Source organism: Nannobrachium achirus, assembly GCF_963921795.1.
Source record: "Nannobrachium achirus genome assembly, chromosome: 3".
NCBI classification, from domain to species: Eukaryota; Metazoa; Chordata; class Actinopteri; order Myctophiformes; family Myctophidae; genus Nannobrachium; species Nannobrachium achirus.
The window spans coordinates 31,868,924-31,884,385 of NC_137812.1; the positions used below are offsets into that span (position 1 = coordinate 31,868,924).

A 15,462-nucleotide genomic window follows, 5' to 3' on the forward strand; every position below is an offset into this window, starting at 1 on the left:
AATGGCAGATCTTGAAACCAACATCGAATCATCCCTAAACTGGAATGGCATGTTGAGGGCCCTCTGAAGCCACTTCCAAAAGCACTTTCAGTTTTGTCCATAGGGGTTCTACAAACAGGACAAGTTGCACAGACTATCATATCACACACATTATTAACCACTCAAGCCTATTTTAAAAGTTAGCAAAACATTGTGACATTTTTGTACTTTTTGAACAAGTTTGAGGAAATGTGTTGAAACACCAATGCCCCAAATAGGGATGACAGGATATGTTCAACTTGATTCTCTCTGCTCCTTCTCACCTATTACTCCAGATAGGATATATTCATCTAAAGTAAAAGTACCTCAAAATTGTATTTAAGTACAGTACTTGAGTAAATGTAATTTACACCACTGGGGAGTGATAGAGAGGGAGAGTGGTTGCACTCACTGTGACAGTAAGACAGAGGCTGAGCTACAGGAAATAATGTCTCTTGAGGTAGAGAGACAGAAATGAAAGCTGTCTTCTATTCAGATACATGAAGCTCTAGCCAACCAAGGAGCAACTGACTTTCAACTGTGCTGGACGACTCAACCGGCAAAAAACAGAAGTTCTGAAGTTGAAGTACACTTTATGGGAAATTCCAGAATAAGCGTATGGTCTACCACAGGGGTTCTCAACCTTTTAAGGCCGCGACCCCTCAAATAATCATAGTTGAACTGGGGACCCCCCCTCCCCCCCTGAAGAGCACTTCTTGGAGTTGGAAGAGTTGAGGCATAACATTTTGTTTAACACAGTTCTATTTCTATTGTGAAAATAGCAGATCCACATGCTCACAACACCTCAAGGCACCTTAATTTTGTTGAGATAGGTTAAGATTATTTAATATGGGATTAAAAATAAAACTATAATTCCAGCATACGTAGTTTTTCTACCTTTTTTTACTGTCTACGAGTAGACTACACAAAGTCACATCTGAAAAGAACATACTGTGGGTGTCAGTATGGCTACAAATATATTGTATTGATCTTCAGGGAAAAATATAAAAACTATGTGCTGTTAAGATCTCCTAAAGAAATAATAAAGACAGCAGTCACACATACACCAGAGGAGTGGAGTCTTTTATTATACCTCTTCTTCAAATATGATCCATAATCACATCCAGAGTTCAACACTGACAGAGAAATGTTTTTGCATCCACAAGGGATGAATGCATAGACACACACGCATACATCCTTTTTTCTTTCTTTCCTTTTTTCAATAAATCTCCAGCATTGTAAATAATCACAGGTTGTTACACTGAGGGGCTGTGAAATTATGACATTATTTAAATGAATGAAAATACACCTAAGCTGCAGGAGGGAAATTAAACTAGCAGAACTTTTATGTGTGGATTGATTCCACTTTCACTAAAGCACGTCCTTATATCACATGTCCTTATATCACATATAGAGACATGAGGAAAAAGGCTGAAGTCCAATATAACATAGTCAGAAAATGGCCAATATATCCAGTAGAGTAGTTAAAGGGGATCATGCAATGCGAAGCAGTGGATCCTTGTATAGCCTTTTGAAAATTGACATCTTTTCACCTACTTTCATTAATTAACATTAACATTAATTTCTACATTGCACCAAACTATGGTTTGTATCCCCTATGACTTCTCAGTAATACTTAGGATGGTGGTCATGAAATGTGTGTGGTAAAACAATTTTACCATCCCGATATCCAGCTCGTTACATTTGAACCAAGCATCTACTCCTGTTAGCAATCTCCTGTTTTAACAGCAAATGCATTTAACAATAAGTACAGAGAGTTAAAAGAAGCCCTTCTGATTATCGTCCACAGTTAAAAATTCAGTCCATACTGTACATTGCAACAGAGTTGGACAGAAACAACAACACCACACATATTGATTATTTGCAGAGTTGAGATCGGTTTCAAAGTCGTAAAGCATTTTAAATGCATTTACAGATTAACACTGGTTTGCGTCCTGCATTGTATGAGGTTACAGGTCAGTATGGCCCCCTGGCCCGTTTACTAGTAGGTTGGGACAAAATAAGCAGAAATGACATGCAATAGAGAAGGCACTGCTGATTGAAATGTTAAAATGTCCTCAAGTTCACCTCCAATGCACTCATTATCAGATGATAAAACAAACTCAGAAAATATTTATAATTGTACTTTTTCACAAAGAAACTGTTGTCATTTTAATTAATCCAGTCGTATACTCCCTGATGCTATTAACCTAGACCAAGATGGCTACATTCGTGTTCTCAGTGTGCTTTAACCCATTTAGGCCTAGAATTAGAAGGATTCAAAAGACACTTATAGAATCGGGTCAAAATTCTAATGTCCACGACTTTTCAAAAATAGCAGATCTACGAGCTCGCAGCGCGGCACTCGGTGCCGCGCTGTGAGCTTGTATATCTGCTATTCTTCAATAGTTAAAGCATAAAATAATGATACACAAAATGTGTACCCGTTCTAAATGGGTTAATAAATATGACATTTTAAAATGAAAGTCTTTACCTCATAACCACACCAATAACTATTTTATCAGGTAATCAGAGTGGGATACCAAAGAAATGTAAACAATGACAAAATGTATACCATGAGACTTTCACATGACCATTTGGATAAATTATACAAACACATTTCAGTAATGCATGATGGTATTTAACGAATGCAATTTCACATGTTAAGCTGCTTGAAGATATGAATGAGTTGCTTTTATGTTGGCACTGCGGGTCCACACAGAAGACTAATATATGGCATGCTAAAACTATTGATTTGTTTTCTTCCTGAATTAATATTTGCTTGGCATCCCAGGACGCCAATGAACTTGGTAAAGACAGACTAATAATTGCATTCAGAATAAAAATGGCAACAACCAAAACAGCAAATAGTCCATCAATCAAATAGATACAACACTGTACATTACACAGAATTCAGGCAATTAAAAAAGGGAGAAAAAAAAGGAAAATAAATCCTGCCGAGATCTAAAACAGGGCTGACATTAAAACACCAGTCTTTGGTTTCTGCAACCAATACCTTTTCATGAAATCCACTTTTCCACAGACGCTTTCAACAAAGCGGTAATTAACTCATGGTGAAAGACACAAGAAGAGAACACGAGGGAGGGGGGGGAAGCTGGACATAGTGCATCATTTGAAAGAATGAAGAATTCCCTTCCCCAATTTATTCTACAGTAAGATTTAAGGGTGACAGAGCGCGCTAGTGGTTAGAGAAACTTGTAGCTGACAAGCCAAAGGTTACAGGTGCGAGTCAACATTGCAGTCAATACAGCCATTAACAGCGTTTATGTCCTCAGACATAAACACCCTCCACTGTAAGTCACTCACTAACTAATCATTAAAGTGTATCCATGCAGAGGGCTCTGCTCTCTGAATCTTTGCTTCTGAGCATCACATGGTGTCCGCCGTACGGCCAGCTGAACAATGTCTCAGTGTTGAAGAATCACAGTTTGCCAAAAATGCTCTGCTTGACTCTTTGTCTCCTTCCTTTATCCGCACAATCACCATTCTTCGCCCCTTCTCTTCATTTCGGGGCGAAAGGAATAAATCAGAGCTCTGCCTCTATTTTCCTCAAGCCGAGATTCTCACCCCACGTGCCGTTTGTTAAGTTGGATGTGATGGCAGAAGCATGATGAAGGTGCATTTTCCGTGTCCTCCATCCAAGTCCCTCTGTGCATTGGGGATGAGTGCGGTTACATGTGATGGTTGACTGGCGTGACGTAATTGCGGGGAAAGGTTCCCATCTGGCCATGGCACATACCTTTCCACCAGTTGGCATGGGAGTTGTCCAGAACGTGGATGATCTCTCCACGTCTGAAGCCCAGCTCGCCCTCCTCCTGAGGCTCAAAGTCAAACAACGCCTGGACGTACAAATGCTAGAGGAAAACACGAAGAAAAGACATGTTAAGACAAGATTAAACACATGTTAAGACAGAATAAAATACATGTACTCACTAGGATTTCACAACTACTGCAGAGGGAGGGAGAATTAGCAGGAAGGTTTTGCACAATGTATTATCGATTTCTTTCTTTTACATTAAAAAAGGGGTTGGGTTAGGGACTCCATTTAGAAGTAAAAAATCAAGCACATAATACAGATCAGATGCAGCATTTTATCTCTCTGAAACTGTCACAAATACATTTATTGGTGCAAATTCAAACAAAACAAAAGAAACCTGCACGCACCGTCTTCTTCATCATTTGAGCTTAATACTCATACATGCACCACATAGCAATGATTGGCTCTCAAACCGTTTAATTCCAATAACCCTGAGTGTATACATTTAGTGTCTAAATCATTTGTCCAACAGATGGCAATATAGAGGCCTTTTCAAAGAATGAAAAGCCAGATTCTGGGGATTCTTCAATTTTTAACTGAATCTGAATTATCCAGATTTTCTTTTTATATTTTGTTAAATTCTGATCTTCCTGATTGTGTGCATGTTTTTTTGATAGTTTGTTTGTTCATAAAATGATCAGATAATAGATAATACAATACATACAAGGTTTCCACCAGACAGTGACAATATAAATAAAGTAGGCTATATTATTATTAGATCGATGAAGGTATGCTTGTGCAGTGGTGGAGAGTAACTCCAATTTTCAATACTATTACTTCTACTCCACTACATCTCAGAGGCAAATATTGTACTTTCACTCCACTGCAATAATTTGAAAACTTGAGTTACTAGTTACTTTGTAGAATTTGATTATCATTACAAAACAAAAGTATATTTTGAATACCAGACTTTTTATTTTTAACAGAGTATTTCTACATTGCGGTATTGAGTACACTCATCGTCACTGTCGGGCAGAAACCTCGTATCTCCAAGTTTCAAATTTGCAAGTTTTTCATAAAGCTTCATCACACAAGACATGTCGTACAAAACTAGTGAAAATAGCCGATCTACTGGCACACAACGCCTCGCGGTGTGCTTGTAGATCGTCTATTTTCACTAGTTTAAATCATTTTTAAAATCATAACCACAAAACAGATCGATTTTGGACACACAAGGTTTCCACCCGACAACAACATTAATCATACAAGTACAAAATTCGAGTACAGTATTTTCTGGACTATAAGGCGCACCTGACTATAAGGCGCACTGTCAATGAATGGTCTATTTTCAAACTGTTTTCATATATAAGGCGCACCTGACTATAAGGCGCACATAATAGACGCTACCGTTGCGTTATGCATCAAACAGATGGAGCTGTGCTAAAGGGAATGTCAATGTCAATGAATGATCCATATATAAGGCGCACTGGACTATAAGGCGCACTGTAGTTTTTTGAGAAAATTAAAGGCTTTTAAGTGCGCCTTATAGTCCGGAAAATACGGTACTTCTTCCACCACTGTGTTTGCTGTGTTGCTGCGGACCTGCTGCAGTGTCACCTCCTCCATGTCCCTGAGCAGGATGGTCTGGCTGCGCGACACCGAGGAGGTGCGGTGGTACTCCACCAGCTCGTTCAGGGAGTTGAACTTCACCACCCACAGGAAGTACTTCCCCGAGCCGTCGCGGAGCACCTTGAAGTGCTGGACGTCGTTGCCGAACCTGGAATGAATGAATGAAAGCATGCTGTGAATGAGCTCTTAAACCCATTTAGGCCTAGAATTATTGAATGCTTTAACCAGTGAAAAATAGCAGATATACAAGCTCACAGCGCGGCACCGAGTGCCGCGCTGCGAGCTTGTAGATCTGCTATTTTTGAAAAAAAGTTGTGAAAATGTGTGCAAATCTTTGACTATATGTATTTTCAAAGCGAACGTTTGTAACTCAAATTTTGCTTCTGGGTGCCCCCTGGAACTAAATATTTTGAGATGCGGGTCCGTGGCCAAATAAATATCATTTTGGGGGTCCTTCACATGAAAAGGTTTGAGAACCACTGACATGGTAGTCTCTCAAGAACAGTCTAACTGAGCTCCAGTTAAGTGAAATGGACCTTTTCTTTGACGATGGCCAGCCAGATTGCTGACATAGAAACATAGGTTTTTCAAAAAGTCTTAGAAGGATTCAAAAGACACTAATAGAATCGGGTCAAAATTCAAATTTTCAAGATTTTTCAAAAATAGCAGATCTACAAGCTCGCAGCGCGGCACTTGGTGCCGCGCTGTGAGCTTGTATATCTGCTATTTTTCAATAGTTAAAGCATAAAATAATGATACACAATAATGTGTACCCGTTCTCAAAGCCTGATGATAATGTAGGTCCGTGAGTTGGCTCTCGCCAACGTGCCTGCCTGGCACTTTGGCTGACTGGTTAGCCCACATGCCTGGGATATCGGGGTCCCGGGTTCGCCTCCCGGCCACGGCTACATTGGTGGCAGTGGTACAAATAGGTACTGGCTGGTCGCGTTTGAACCCCCCAGTTTCCGGCGCGTTTGGTCACGCTTCCAGTTTGGGGGGACGACTGTAGGCTATACGATGTGTGCATTGGCTCTCACCAACATGCCTGGCACTTTGGCTGACTGGTTAGCGCACATGCCTGGGATATCGGGGTCCCGGGTTCGCCTCCCAGCCGCGGCTACAATAATAATAATAGTAATGATAATGGCCTTTTCTGGTTGACATTAAATACGTTTGAGAACCATGGGTTTTTTGTCAACAACGCTCAAATGTCTGAGGTACCCAATCTGAAAATATTTTGTGCTAGAGACACGTAAAAAAAAAAGAAATCTAATCTTTCAAAATTTTCTTAGCTTTTTTGAAAATAGCAGATCTACAAGCTCACAATACCCCCCAAAGGACCCCACCCTGCACTGGCTTAGACAGAACTAGTAACCACTGAGGAGATTTACGGAAAAACGCGTGACTCCGTGACTGCAGGATGTTCTTTCTGTCATTCAAAAAACTGATGTAGTACAATAAACGTATGTTGTTAGAACCTGGGATGCATATTAGCTACCTGGACAAATATTAATCATCTTTATATCAGTTACTCCCGTGGGTTACGAGAGGTCAAGTTTCTTTCATATTTAAGTGAGAGTGTGGTAACGTGAATGTTTATCGGCAGCACGGCTGATGAGTTCAGAAGCAGTGGAATCAGTTCCACAAGCTGGTGCTTTTCTTTACAAAAACAAAGTGAATCTAACGAGAAGGAACAACCCACCACAAGACAACCAACCGCCTTCTACTGCATTCTATTTGGCCATTTTATGTCCTATCCAGTCAGCATGATTTTCCAAATAAAGGGGAAGAGGTATGTGATATTTGTTTGCCAGTTAGGTCTGTCACCAGTCAAACTTGCGCATTGTCAGCGACTCAGCGGAATATTGCTGACACACCCACCAACAGAGACCGTTTAGCCTCCACAGGGGCGTCACAAGGGGGGAGAGTGGGACTGAGTTACTAGGGCCCAAGGTGGAGGGGCCTTAATTATTTTATAATTTAGCTATTGAAAAATAGCAGATCTAAAAGCTCAAAGCGTGGCAATCGGTGCCGCGCTGTGAGCTTGTAGATCTGATATTTTTGAAATGTCGTGAAAATGTGGGCAAATCTTTGAATATGTATTTTTAAGCAAACCTTTGTAACTCAAAGTTTGCTTCTGGGGGGTCCCTGGAACTAAATATTTTGAGATGTGGGTCCGTAGCCAAATACATATGATTTTGGGGGTCCTTCACATGAAAAGGTTTCAGCACCACCGAGTCACCAACATAGAAACATTGTTTTTTTTTTTTTTTAAACATAGAAGGATTTAAAATGTTCAAAGAATTTTCACGATACTTCAAAAATAGCAGATCTACAAGCTCGCTATTTAGCAAATCTGCTATTTTTCAATAGTTAAAGCACAAAATAATGCGTTCCCAGTCTAAAGGGGTTAAACCCCCTCCCCCTATAAACAACATTCATGGGGGGCCTGCAGTGAATACTTATACCCAGGGCCCAGAATTTGGTGTGACACCTCTGCGCTTAGCCTCCGTCACTCACAGTGCTCGACAACGTCTGCGCTGACAGGATATTGCTTTAGCGCCTGTGTCGAACCCACTCACTCAGAAAGAACGTGTAGTTATTGGCAGTGTGAGCCACTAGTATACCTCAGAGTAGAAAGCTGTAGCATCAATCATTTGAGGGATTTGTACAAATTATACCTATATCATGTTTTAAATGGAAGGTCCATTACATTATTCCAGTCATGCTGACACAGATTGTGGTTTTTCAACCATTTTTTCCAGTCAGAATACAGGTCGCAAGTTTACTATGGATCTGCACGTTGTCTTCATGAAGGATTTAAGCCGGTAGTTCTCAAACTTTTAAATTTCAAGGACGCCCAGTTCGGTATGCGTTAGGCCACGGGACCCAAAAACTCTGACAGTGGAACCGAATTTGTACACTCTCAGAGGTACAGACTGGCAAAAGTCCATTTGGTTCCTATGTATCAATCCTTTAGCTGGGGACCCCTTGAAAACCCCCCAAGGACTATGAGAACCAACAGTGTTGATTCACTTTTCTTTGCACGTTCAAACAGACTGAGATTTTAAATGCTATTAGAATGCAGATGGTAAATGTAGCTAGATATTTCATCTGGCTGTGTTACGTACTTCCTTATTTAACCACATGAACCTTGGCATCCCTATTCTGATCATATGCAAATAGGCTAGCTCTGGTCCACAGCATTAGGAGTTCTCCTCAAGGCTTTCCACACAGTCTTTGTTTTGGAGTGCAGCAAAAGAGTATTCTTTATTTTTACTAAAATAGTAAAAGACTAAGTACCCAAAAGAGTTGCATAGCGTTAAGGAGAACTCCTTGAAGCGATAGTTCACCCCCAAAATAACTTTTTCTATCGATTACTCACCGCATGAAAACTTGGATGGATGCATTCATGGATATTCTTTTCTAATTTGAAAAGACTCTGTGTCTCCATAGGGAACCACTGCAGTAAATTATTGACTTAGGAATGCAACAAAAATAAAAGATATCGATGAATTCATGTCTCCATGAGGTGAGTAATTGATTTTGGGGGTGAACTATCCCTTTAACGCTATGGACCAAAGCTAATAATTGTTGAACATTCAGACATTTAGAGGTGAGGTTTTAGTAGCTTCACGATGGTGTTGTGCACCAAAAAATTGACGATCTACAAGCTCACAACGCGTTGCAGGGCTGTGAGCTTGAAGATCAGCTACAGTATTTGTAAGCTTTAGGCATAATTATGGTAAAAAATGGCCAAAGAAAATCTGAAGTGGCATTCAGAAAATGTGTGTGTGTGTGCGTAGGGTGCTTGCATGCACGTTAATAGGCGAACATTTACATAAAATCTGCATCTTCCCAACACCAGATTGGCCATTTCAGGGGGAAAGATTCCCCCCAAAAAACTGGCCCAAGTATAGACACCCGGTGGACTACAGTCAACAGGTGGCTAATCAACAGTTGTCTGACACCCTGTCTCAGGAATCTTCTGTGACCAAACAGCCACAGGATAAATGTTTGTTGTGATACATGATCCTGTTATCAGGCTTGGAATGATGTGTTTTCAATGAGAGATAAGTCACTGTATTGGGCGCGTGTTTCCTAAACCCACCAGGCTTGAGCTAAGATCCGCCTCGTGGAATCGCCTCTCTCAATAATCTTAAGTATGAAAGTTGTGCTCTTAGTGCAAATCAATACTATACCTACTACCTGGTAGTAGGTATAGTATTGCTTTGCACTACTGCTCCATTACAATAATACACGCAGCATAATATGCCCAAAGCCATATCCAAACTATAACAATTTAACTGATAATCACTCGTAGTAAGAATTTTTATTTTGAGCACAGTAGTGAAAGTGACAAATTAATAGCTTTCTCAGTACGTTTTTCTCTTTAGCACAACTACAAAGTTTTCCCTTTTTTAAGCACAGTACAATTATTTTTTTAGCACAGTTTATTTTGAGCTCTGTAGTGACAAATTAATAGCTGTGCATTGTGCAAATGCAGGCTTTTCTCAGTACAAGATTGTCTTCATGCCTTTATTATTACTGACTTTATCCACCCTCCATGTGTCCAGCAAGGATTTCAGCCACTCCTGGAAGTTCTCACGTTTCTGCGAGGCGGAACTTAACTCAAGCCTGGTGGGTTTAGGAAACACGCGTATTGGGCCATGGCAGGTGAACCAGATTAGAGATTAGCGACTATGCAGGCTATTTAATAGATAAGAATCTGCACCGTTTACCAGAGAACCCTCAGTGGTATTTTCTTGATTTATGGCAGCTATCAACTGAACATTAACTGTCTTAGCATTTTCAGAACAGTATGTATTGGCAGACATAAGAGAGAGAGGGAGAGAGAGAGAGAGAGAGAGAGTAACTTTAGATATTAAAAGGGAAAAAGAAAAGAGGACATTTGGAGTGTGTGTGTGTGTGTGTGTGTGTGTGTGTGTGTGTGTGTGTGTGTGTGTGTGTACAGTACTGTGTGCCCCCTCGCCCCGTGGGGTCATGTGATGACAACCTACTTGACAGAAAGTGAGAAGTCCCCAGGCGTGCTCTCGCTCTCTCGGATGAGGAAGGCTCCGTCCAGCCTCTGTTTGTTCAGCACCTCCTCGGCCTTGGCCCGCGGGATCTTCCCATGGAACCAGCTGTCAACAGGAGCAACACCACAAACAACCACTGTCACTTTAGGACAGAAAGCGCTTCTTTTCAAGAAATGGGTGGGATAAAAGAACCTATGTTCCGGTGGATTCAGTGTAGTTATTATTTAGTCACATGCTCTATTTATGCTACTTTCTAGCTCCTTTCGTAACCTTTCGCTCCGCTGCTATGCAACTCCGAGATGAGGTTCCTGCTCACAACATGCCCAAATGAGCTTTTTCCGGGGGTAGTTCGCCAGGTTATCAACCGTTCTTACCGCCACCAAGCGTTGTATCCAAAAAGCAATGGTCTATACCCGTCTCACGCATGTCTACTTTTTTAACGGCGAGGGTAATCCAAGCGATATGTTGAAACAATACTTTAAACACGCTCGTTCGGAAAGGAGCTAGCTACTTTTGTATGACACCGTTAATAGGCCAGGGGTCTTCAACGTTTTCAGGCCAAGGACCCCTTAGCTGAGAGAGAGAGAGAGAGAGAGAGATGAAGCAGGGACCCCCTCTACATCTTGTATAAATGTGTGATGCAGACTTTCATCGATTTCATAGATAGATTCATAGACTTGTTTGACAGCACTGTCATCAGTCTAGGTTGGATTTGTGTTAATGTGTTTTTTCATAGGAAAAAAAAGTCATTTTGGGGGTGAACTACTCCTTTAAGGGGGTACTGTCACCTAAAGGGGTTGAAAGAAAATAAAAATATATGTTTGTGTGCGCGCGTGTGTATACAGTATGTGTGTGTGTGTGTGTGTGTGCGTGCGTGCGTGCGCGTGCGTGCGTGCGTGTGTGCGTGCGTGCATGTGTGTGTGCATGTGTGCTGCTTTTGCACTGTAGGCACATAAGGTGTCCATAACCTCATATTTTCTAGTTATCTCTGGCACTCTGGGATATTAAGACGCACAACACAATATTGCCCCTCTCTAGCAGAATGGATGTGGATGGATGCACACAACACCAGGTTCCAATCCTCCCTGGGAGACGTCCAGGGAAAAGGACTCCGTCTCTCCAACATTAACCCATTCAGAACGGGTACACAGTACTGTGTATAATTATTATTTTATGCTTTAACTATTGAAAAATAGCAGATATACAAGCTCACAGCGCGGCACCGAGTGCCGCGCTGCGAGCTTGTAGATCTGCTATTTTTGAAAAGTCGTGAAAATTTGAATTTTGACCCGATTCTATAAGTGTCTTTTGAATCCTTTTAAGGTTTTTTGAAAAACTTTTTCTATGTCAGCAATCTGGCCAGCCATCGTCTAACCCTTTTCACTTAAATGGAGCTCAGTTAGCCTGTTCTTGAGACACTACTATGTCAGTGGTGCTCAAACCTTTTCATGTGAAGGACCCCCAACATGATATTTATTTGGCCACGAACCCGCATCTCAAAATATTTAGTTCCAGGGACTCCCCAGAAGCAAAATTTTAGTTACAAAACGTTCGCTTTAAAAATACATATATTCAAAGATTTGAACACATTTTCACGACTTTTTCAAAAATAGCAGATCTACAAGCTCGCAGCGCGGCACTCGGTGCCGCGCTGTGAGCTTGTATATCTGCTATTTTTCAATAGTTAAAGCATAAAATAATGATACACAGTACTGTGTACCCGTTCTGAATGGGTTAATTACAGTGGGTCTACTGGCTTAGGGAACGAGGCTGAAGGGAATACTGAGACACCAGCAGACTCAGCAGAAACCAAGGAGGCGCCAGATGATGAAGACCTTTCATACAGATAGAGAGAGAGGGCCCCTGAGCAGCCAAAACCAGAGACAAGCGAGACCACAGGGATCTGACACACAGCCCAGACCAAACCCAGATCATATCCCTGTTCCAGGCCGCGCTGTAATAACAAACCATCCTTTATCTTTGCACAAAAAAGCAAAATCAACAATGTTGTTGTCATCAAAGGTCTCCCAGTCTAGTGGTCGGATGAATAGTGTCGACTTTGCTCATTTTGTGAGATCTCTATCTACGGCAATATGTTTTTTTTTGGTTGAAATGTAGTTCCACATGCTTGATTCGAGCAGAAATATAATGTCACTCATCCTTTTGAGGAATATACGCACGCACGCACGCACGCACACACGCACGCACACACGCACACACACACACGGACCCTCAGCCTGAGATCTTAAGTAAGGTCCTAGTGATCGAAATGTCAGCTTTTTTCATTAAATCAATGTAGAGCTGATTAATGTATGTGTGAATTTACTTTTTTCTGCCAAAATTGGAAATATGTAGCATTCATTTGTATACATCAGGGGTCTTCAACAGGGGGTCCGGGACCCCTAGGGGGTCCTCAGAGTTACTACGGGGGGCCGGACAAATCTTTGTGTGATAGGGTCATGTTTTTGGAGCTGTGTGAAGCACAGGCTCCCTATACGTGGCCGTGTGGGTCTGTCTGTCTGTCTGTGTGTCTGTCTGTCTGTCTGTGTGTCTGTATGTAGCCTGAACTTCCTAAACTTCGGCACGCCACTAGTCCCACAGTTTTGCCACCACACACTCGCGCCATATGTCAAATCGAACGGCTTACTCGGGAATCGTGGGCTATTACTTTTCTAAGAGAAAGGTTCTATAGTTTAATTGATATTAATTTATTAGTGAATAAATTTTCCCCATTGACTTATAATGGGAATCGCAAAAACTCACATTCAATTATTTGTCTCTCGCAAACCATAGGGGCTAGAGTTTCAAGACTTGGAGAGGAGGTTCATAATGATTTCAAGGATTAAATAGAAAATAATTGTGTCATTTGGCCGCATGGTGGCGCCATAACACCCCACTTTACGTTTTGGCCTGTAACTCTTGAACCGTAGGTCGGAAAATTAAAAATATTTTTTCCCTGGATTCCTTGGGTCATGACGCATCTCCCCATATAGGCCACGCCCATTTGCGCCATGATAGATTTTCCGCCATCTTGAATTTTCTCCAAAACACACTTTTTGCTCCTTTTCCTACATATTTTCTTCAAATGTCACAAAAATCGGTACACATGATCCACACACACACACACACACACACACACACACACACACACACACACACACACACACACACACACACACACACACACACACACACACACACACACACACACACACACACACACACACACACACACACACACACACACACAGCTCCACTTCACACGGGTGTGATTTTTTACATTAAAGGTGATACACCATGAAATTTCACTTTTCCTATTTTAAAACCTTTTTTTGGGGTCCCACTAGCACCTTCTATCCTCACAAAGTCCCATTTCTGACCGTTGTGTCTTTCTCTGGTTTTGAGAAGGCGAAGGTTAAAAGTATCCCATTAAGTATTACATTAGCCAAAAATAGCAGATCTACAAGATTTTGTAGCAACACAATTTTATACAATATGTAGTGGGGGTCCCTGCTTCAGCTCTCTCTCAGCTAAAGGGTCCTTGGCCTGAAAATGTTGAAGACCCCTGGTATACATCAAATACGTCAGCATTGACCTTGAACAGTTTTGACATTTGCACTTGTCTTACCCACGAGGTTTAACTTCAATGTAGTTCTTAGGGATGAGGCCTTCCTTCCCATTCTGTTCTGCTTTGTACCAGTTCTGGTCACAATCCTCGTTCAGAACCTGGAGAAATTAACAGGAAACAACGTTAGAAAATGTAAAAAATTCAAATTCAAACAAAAGAAGTCTCAAAGATACACACTACAAGCCAATCAACCTGATTATTATCTAGTGCAGTGGTTCTCAAACTTATCAGGCCACAACCCCCAAAATGATCATATTTAAACTGGGGACCCCCCACCCTGACAAGCAATGGTAGCAGTTTGACAACATTTAGTACAACATTTCAGGCCGCGACCCCCAAAATAATCATTTTAAGATTCACTAAGATTTGAGGCATTACATTTTGAATAACACGGTTCTATTGTGAAAATAGCATATCTACATGCTCACAACGCCTCATAACGTGAGGCATTGTGAGCATGTAGATCAGCTATTTTCACAATTTCTGCCTCTAATATTTGACAATTTGACCAATGTTTAATTTGTTCCTTACATTGTCACTTTAAAAATGTACAGAAACTCTCTATACACTTAAACTTTCAAAAATGTTCGTTTTGTTTACTGTTGAGTGAGAAAACAATGTTGATCATCTGGGGACCCCCCAAAATAATTTGGAGACCCCACTGGGGGTCCCGACCCACAGGTTGAGAACCACTGATCTAGTGTGTGTGTGTGTGTGTGTGCGCGCCTATAGTGTACAGTATGTAGTATAGAGTTCTGCCAGACTCCCACAGTCCCCAGTCGACCTCCACTGATATCCCATCTGTCCTTGTCACCATGCATCAGTAGTGGCACTGATGCCCTCCCAGCAGGACAAGCACTCTCTCACACTGCACTGACACTACACCAGAATATGCTATAGAAACACATTATAAACACCCTTATACTGGTGTCCGTTCTCTTTATCCGCGGCGCACAAAGTATTTAATGTCAAGGACCCCTAGAATTATATGTATTTGACAGCAGACCCCATCTCAAAATATTTTGTTCCAGGGACACTGAGAAAGAAAGACTTTAGTTACAAATGTTCACTTTAAAAAAGGTATATTCAAAGATTTGTAAACATTTTCAAAATGTTCAAAATGACAGATCTACAAGTGCTCCAAGTGTGTGTGTGTGTGTATGTATGTACAGTATATAGTTGCGACCGTAAGTTGCAGTTTACTATCAGAATCGCCACAGCTTGTCCCTATACGTCCGTCCGGACGGGTACCGCCTGACACTGTAGTTCCCCGACACATCACTGGTGACATCACAGTGATGTCAGATACTCAGATTAGGGATCTCCATATATGGGCATAAAAGGGATTCTGTTGGGGATCTCCATATGTG

General features: G+C 41.3%; 1 protein-coding gene across 2 annotated transcripts in view; it reads right to left on the minus strand.

The window, feature by feature from the left end:
* Positions 1-2,418: 2,418 nt before the first annotated feature.
* The window catches only part of LOC308281474 (growth factor receptor-bound protein 2-like), a 32,649-nt gene continuing 19,605 nt past the window's right edge, over positions 2,419-15,462 (minus strand). The window contains exons 3-6 of one of the 2 annotated variants that reach the window (XM_080721687.1): positions 14,093-14,190; positions 10,447-10,569; positions 5,399-5,573; positions 2,419-3,893 (exon numbers count right to left, since the gene is read on the minus strand). In XM_080721687.1, the coding sequence (XP_080577813.1) occupies positions 3,711-3,893; positions 5,399-5,573; positions 10,447-10,569; positions 14,093-14,190 (579 nt within the window). In that variant the 3' untranslated portion in view covers positions 2,419-3,710. Of the gene's footprint in view, positions 3,894-5,362; positions 5,574-10,446; positions 10,570-14,092; positions 14,191-15,462 lie in introns of both variants that reach the window. The other variant, XM_080721686.1, reaches the window with a different exon arrangement.